Source organism: Trifolium pratense, linkage group LG4, assembly GCF_020283565.1.
Source record: "Trifolium pratense cultivar HEN17-A07 linkage group LG4, ARS_RC_1.1, whole genome shotgun sequence".
Taxonomy (NCBI): domain Eukaryota; kingdom Viridiplantae; phylum Streptophyta; class Magnoliopsida; order Fabales; family Fabaceae; genus Trifolium; species Trifolium pratense.
In genome coordinates this window covers 15,522,094-15,529,594 of record NC_060062.1, presented here as the reverse complement: position 1 = coordinate 15,529,594, position 7,501 = coordinate 15,522,094, and the positions used below count along the sequence as shown (strand labels likewise).

Sequence of the window (7,501 nt, the reverse complement as noted above, 5' to 3'; positions counted from 1 at the left end):
AGAGGTGAGAAGTTTAAGTAATATACTAAAAGTTCTGAGTTCGATACTCACCTCCATTGTAAAAAAAAATACTACTATAACCATAAGGTTAAAATATTTATTTTGGGACGGAAAAAATATTAAAAAAAAAATCACATTAACATGTGCACCAAAAACACATGTTAAGATTATAAATATAAAAAATTATATTTAATATTTTAAAAAAATATTTAAGAAATTAAATATACAAATTTCAATATATTATTTATATATTTTGCTTCCTAAAAGGCCCTTTTAAAAAAAATGAAAACACAATCGTGTGCTGAAATAGAGGATCATCTTTTTTTAGCAAACTTTTGTCAGTCTTAATTTCTTTCAATTTATAATTTGGTGCATTAACTGGCAAAAATCAGATCAAACAAAGTACACCCACCCAAGGTTTCTGCCTCAACCTTCTAAATTCTAATCTTTTCCAACCTTATAAAATAAAATTCACATTATTATAAGATGAGAGAGAATTAGAGTTGCATATTAAATGGAAATTAATATGCATAGAAACCGGCTTCATTAGCTTTCATCATCTCTCTTTCTCAAAAACCAACAACACTTTCACAAACTGCGACCAAAACTCCAAAACCAAAAAAATCTCACTTAATTCATAGAACTCACAAAATCAAAACCAACCCATCACTCATTTTACCAAAAAGTTTAGATCTTTGAATTCAATTTCTCACCCCAAAAAATGAGAGACAAATTTTCATGTTTTAGTGAAAATTCAATAAATGTCTCAAATTATTCATGTTCTAGCTATTCAAACAACACATGCATCTCACAAAACATTGTTGCACCTTCAATTCAAAACTCAATTTCAAGTGTTTATAAATTAGTACTCTCAACATTGAAACAGATTTTAATCACTGTAACTTGGTGTAAAAATCATTCAAATCAAGGACTTAGCATAAGTTTTGGTGATGATGATCCTTCAAATGTTCCAACTTTCAGACTCAACACGAATTCAAGGTTTTTCCGCAAGAAAAAAGGTAGCAAATTGCTCGATGTGGATGATTCTTCTAAGGTAAATGTTTTATGGGATCTTTCAAATGCAAAATATGAAACAGGACCAGAACCTATTGAAGGGTTTTATGTAGTTGTCATTGTTGATTCAGAAATCGGTTTAATTCTCGGCGATTCTGAAACCGTTACTAAAAAGATTAAAGATAATACTCCTATGGCGAAAATTTCACTATTATCAAGAAGAGAACATTGTTCTGGTAATACCCTTTATTCCACAAAAGCTCAATTTTGTGATAGTGGAAATTTTCATGATATTTTGATTAAATGCAGCGTGGAAAATGAAGGGTTTAATAGTAATAAATCACCAATTTTATGTGTGAATATTGATAAGAAAAATGTGATTCGTGTGAAGAGGTTACAATGGAATTTTAGAGGGAATCAAACAATTTTTGTTGATGGTTTGTTGGTTGATTTGCTTTGGGATGTTCATGATTGGTTCTTCAATCCTGTTTCTGGTTATGCTGTGTTCATGTTTAGAACAAGAAGTGGATTGGATAGTAGATTGTGGTTAGAAGAGAAGCAACAACATTCACACAAAGATAAAGATAAACTTGAATTCTCCTTGTTGATTTATGCATGTAAGAGCTCATAAGATTAAACTTTGTTAATCCTTTCTTTTTTTCTTTCTATTTTTGTTTTTAATTTCTTATACTTTCTTTTCTTTTTACTTTTTCATTTTTTGTTTTGTTTTAACTCTCTGGTTATTACGAAAAAAGTTCTAAAATTTCGGAATTCAGTTGAGTATAGTTTCACTAATAATTGTTTCAGTCAAGATTTGAACTCAGTAATCCTGATCGATTTGTTATTTGTTCTTTTCCTTATTTTATTTTAAGAGAAACATAGTAATTTAGTGTTTTAGAAGTTATAGGTGAAAATTGAGTTATTTTGTGTGTTGTGTTTTTCTCCTTAATTAGGAGATGTTTGGAATTGATTCATTGAATTTAGTGTTGTCAAATCAAATACTACTACATTACTGCAAATGCATTTGTGCCATACATGAAGGGTCAACATTTTTTATTTTGATGAAATTAAGGGAAAATTAACTCCAAATGTTTTAGCAGTTTTTCTTCTTTAATTAGAAGCCGTGTGGAATTGATTCATGTATAATGTTAGTATTGTGTTTTTACCAAACAATAGCATAAAGTCAACATTTTGATTTTGTAAAATTTAAGAATTATATTATGGTCACAACTATATTTTACTCACGGTACGGTACAATCAAAATCGAGAAAAATATATGCACGAAAAATAATATTATATTAGATGAATTTTTTTATTATGTGCAAATTTACACGTGTTAAGAAGTTTGAAATTAGGACATATTTACCTAAAAAGTATGTGAATATCACTTATCAAACAAGTATGTCCTGATTATTCACCCAAAGAAAAAGGCTAGTTTAATTTTGTTTGAAGAAAAAGGCAAAACAAAATGTGGAGTATTATGGCATTAGTGTCGACAAAAAGTTGCTAAAAGGGCAATTAAAGATTTGATTGGCATGACTGAATTGTTACACTTTTATAGGAGAAAATAATACTTTGAATTAACAAAATATTCTCATTTGCACTTTATAATTTTGTTTCTAACTATAAGTAGTTTTTTTTGTCAAGTAGCCTAGTGGTTAGAATCTCACACATTTAAATATGAAGAAGTGTGAAATCCGGCTTTTAAACCCCGGCCACTCCAATAATGTTCCTGGTAGCTACCATATGAGCTACACTTTCGTTAAAATAATGAAAAGATAAATTTTAAACTTTACCAAAAAATTTAACTGATCACCTATAGTGGTAACTCTTTTTAACCATATTTTCTCATATGTTTGAACCCGAGTCCGTCCAATTCAACTTATAGTAATATAATGTTGGTGAATTCTTTTGTCTGCTAATTTTTCTATTTAAAAACTTATCAGAATTATCTATTTCAGTAATGTATCAATACATATTCTAATAAGATGAGTAACAAAATTCTTTATTTGAAGTTTAAAATATCTTTATCATGGTAATCTTTCGCTACCACTAATGAAGACAAAGTACACTAGAAGAATGCAGTAGCTTTAGAAGGAAAATAAATCCATTTGAAACTTAAAATATAATAAAATAAAGACTCTAGATAGAGATTTACACAACATTTAAGCATGAATAACTTTAAATGGAAAATAGGTTTGGGTCACTTTCATGTAAAAAATCATTCACATTTTAAATAATTGGCTTGTCTTTAACGGCGTGGTGGAACATTTGATTGTCTATGATGTTCCTTAGACATGTGTTTATGACTCCATGGTCCCTCCTATTTTTTAACTTCACTCATAGGAACAAATTATTACTAGCTACATACTTTGTGGGTGCATGTGCATACATACATACATACATGTATATAGTCTATAAAAGAAAATATAGCATTTGTAAAATTAATGATTGTTTTTGGACATAATCTTCACCTCTATTTAACAAAGATTTCTCTTCCCATCCGTGTTTATTTTCTACCACGTGTTTGTATTTTTGTTCTTGAATAAATATTTTAGAAAGTGTTTTTCGAATTTTTTTTGCCTTGGAACAAAGCTTCGTAATGCGTTTTTCAAATTTTTCCCGAATTTAAATTAAAAAAACTTCTGAAAACGCGTTCCGAAGATTTATTTATTTTGGAAAAAATATAATAAAACCTTCTATTAAGATTTTATACAAGTAAAAACGGAGCTAGAAAAGTAACAGGAGGGTGGGAAGAATAAACCTCCTATTTAACTTATATGGCCTCCCCTACCTGAAATATATAACCCAATATAATGATTTGGGCTTTTCTATCTATATTCATCGAAGAGAATTACTTTTGCCACCTTATTGGCTACTCACGCGCCCTATGCATTTTCCTTTTTACCCTTCCACTACTTAAGTAGCGGAATTAGTTCTCTACTTAAGTAGCGGACGTTGTAAAATGAGAAATTTTGAGCAAAACACCCTACATGAAAAATCAAGATTTTTACCAGTTCTTTACTTAAGTAGCGGACGTTATAAAAATGTGAAATTTGAGAAAAAAAACACCGTCTAACATATTTTTATAACGTCCGCTACTTAAGTAGCAGATTTTTGAAGAAGGAAAAAAACACCCTCCTACCATGAAATTTTCAAGATTTTAAACGTATAATCCGCTACTTGCGGACAGGGGTATTTTGGTAATTTCGTAGGGCGCGTCCCAAAATCAGTAGGGTGGCAAAAATAAATCTCTTCATCGAACTCCTTATCATTAACCATGAAATCAAATTATGTTTCCAGAACTGCATCTCAACCATTCTTGACGCACCATCCTAATTTTAAATTACTCGAGTCTGAAACCTCTTCTTCATTGTCACTCACTATAACCAAGTCATTATTAACCTTTTTTTGAAGAAGCCAAAATGATATATATTAACACAAACAGCCTCCCCTGCACAAGACGTACCGAGGTATACTAAATAATTACAAGAGAGTCATTATTAACCTGTTGCAAGAAAGGAATACTCATACTATGGCCACTTTAGTATCTTAATCAGTGTTATTAAATAGTGGATATAAGAACGATATAACGCTACCAACAATGAATTGGTCCAATGAAGCACGCACGAGTTCTCCCTGCAATGAAGCAATTTCTACATTCATATACTGCTTTCAATCAAGCCAAACAAAACCAAATAATACCTAAAAGGCCACAGAAATTAAACTCATATCACTAACCAGTGAATTTCACATTTGAAGTGAACCCAAATTTACAATTATTTTCCACTTTTCGCGTTTATCAGTGTTATCGATTGCAGATGGCAGACCATTGCGAAATGGCAAAAGTCTATCATTGCGACCAATGTTCTCTAATAGCGGCTATAGTGTAACAGAATTTAAACAAACAGTTTTGGTTTCACAATACGCTACTCAGTACAAAGTATTGTTTAATAGCAGTTGAAATACATTAATTATATTTATAATGTTTACATCAAATTGAATTTATCCATATTTTAGTAATCAAACACATTACATCCATCATGTGAAGATAACTTCTGGTATATAATCACCGATCGTGAAAAATAGCAGGATGTTCAAATTTTGTGACATTACCGTGCTATATTGCTACAATAGCCAATATTTGACAACAAATTTGTACTAAATAAAAGTATATCATAGAACAACAACGCTTTGTTCAAGAATATGTAACAGGTCTTATGCAGGACTGACTATCATAAGGATAAACTGCAACTGACTTACTTGAAAGTTGAAATGGACCATTAAACAAGGTTGAGCAAAATGAAAGGTGAAACACGGAGAGCATTGCTTCTGGCCATAGGCTCAATGTGGTATTTAAGCCATGAGGCTCTCCCACCTATTAGACTAGTCTTTTGGGTTGGACTCTCCTCATGTGCTTAAATCCTAACAATTGGTGCTCTCGTTGAGAGTTGGGCCACCGAAAGGGCTACCTATGCGTTGGATTAAGGTGGTCCACCTAATACTGATAGGTCAGTGAAGCCGCCTAAAAGGAAAGGGCTACCATTGGGTCAGTGCGGATAGAGTGAAATCTGTCAGGGACGTTGGCTCTTAAAGGACGTGACAATGTTAGGAGTCTGACATCGAGTATTTCAAAGTGTTCAATGTGGTATTTAAGTCGTGAGGCTCTCCCACCTATTGGACTAGCCTTTTGGGTTAGACTCTCCTCATGTGCCTAAATCCTAACATATACTTACAACAACTAAATTTGTCAAACATTTCAATTTTATTCTACTAGTTTTTTAGCTATAAGCTAACTTTTCAACTATCAGCTAGTTTATAGCTTATTTTTACCAAACAGAGCCTATGTTTAGTATTAATCAGGTTTCTAGGGGAACTTATTATTCCGATAAACTCTGACCAAGAATTGTTCCGATAAACTCTGACCAAGAATTGTTCCCGTTAAAAATCAAATTTTGATTCTTCTAAATAATTCGTTCTATGAAGAGCTCATTAGTTATTTTATGTGATTATTTGATTGATAAGGAAGAATAAGAAGGTAAAATAAGTGAAGGGTAGAATTGATAGAAGAATAATACACCATAGTATCTTTTAAAGTATAGATATTTGAAAAAACTTATTATTCAATTAAATAGAAAAGGATTAGATTTTAAACAAATTTGTTTGAATACGGAATAAAATTGGAAAGAAAAAAGGCACACCAAAAGTTGAGAAACTATATACTTTCTTTGTTGCCAAAATTACACTCCAGGTTCTTTATCTTATTTCTTTTAACACTTTGGTTTTTTATCTTTTTTTTTGTAACATTTTGGTCTTTATCTTTTATTTGTAACATTTTGCTCCTTTAACTTTTTTATTTGCAACACTTTAGTCTTTTTTTTGTAACACTTTGGTCCTTATCTTATTTATTTATAAAAAATAAAGGACCTAAATGTTACAAATAAAAAATACTAAAGGACCATAGTGTTACAAAAAAAAAAATAAAGGACCAAAGTGTTACAAAAAATAAGATAAATGACATGCGGTGTAATTTTGTCTCCTTTGCTTCTTTTTAAGTGTTGCTTTTGACCACTATGCACTATTCACATAATCTATTTTGACTGTAAGTTTTTTTAAATATATAAAAACAAATGTTAGCATATAAGATATATTGTTCAATGTCTTAACGGTTTGCGTCTTTTTTTATATGTCGTTAATCTTTATGTGTCGCAATAGCATATCAAATGATTTTGGATTTGTCCGAAGTTTTACACAAATGATTTATATGATATAAACTTTCAATCTAACGGTGAATTTTATAAAATTTATATCGGTTAAAACATTATTGAGAGGTGTAACATTTGGTGTCAAACTAGTTGGTGTCATTTGATTCTGACCCTTTCATAATTTTTTATAATAGATAATTAAAGATATTAATGATCAAATTTGTAGTTATCTAAAACTACACTTAAATGGAGTATATTCTACTAAATCATCTCACTACAATCCATTTTAATATTATGATATGGAGAACTGTTTGATTTCTTTTGATTATCGGTATGAATTTAATTTATACCAAGAGAGTATATTCATTAAACAAAAGTTTGTATCAACCTTAGATATCCATCTATCTCATGCCAGCAGCTCCTACAACCAAACCAAGCCATTCATTAGCTTTGTTTGCTACAAGATTACTAACATATACAACTTATAGTCCCCATCCAATCATGAATATCAACTCTCTTTTTTTATCTTTAGGAGTCGAACTCAGTACCTCAAGTCAACAACACTCAGACACTTTGGGCACCAACCAACCATGAATATCAACTTGAAACAATATAAATAGTTAAAGGTATCACACCATTACATTGTTACATGTGTTAGACGACATCTATTTCCGCATAATAATTGTCAAAATAGCAATCAGTTGCATGATAATATCTGCCAAATTGAGCTAATCATATCATAATCTACAATTCTAGAGAGACAATAAATAAGAAATACTATA

The 7,501-nt window shown here is 30.5% G+C and overlaps 1 protein-coding gene across 1 annotated transcript; it reads left to right on the top strand.

The window, feature by feature from the left end:
- The first annotated feature begins 372 nt into the window (after nt 1–372).
- On the top strand, nt 373–2,008 carry LOC123923578. Its single transcript, XM_045976273.1, has one exon. It carries the CDS (start codon nt 722–724, stop codon nt 1,643–1,645), a length of 924 nt encoding a protein of 307 aa, XP_045832229.1. The 5' UTR covers nt 373–721; the 3' UTR covers nt 1,646–2,008.
- The last annotated feature ends 5,493 nt before the right edge of the window (nt 2,009–7,501 follow it).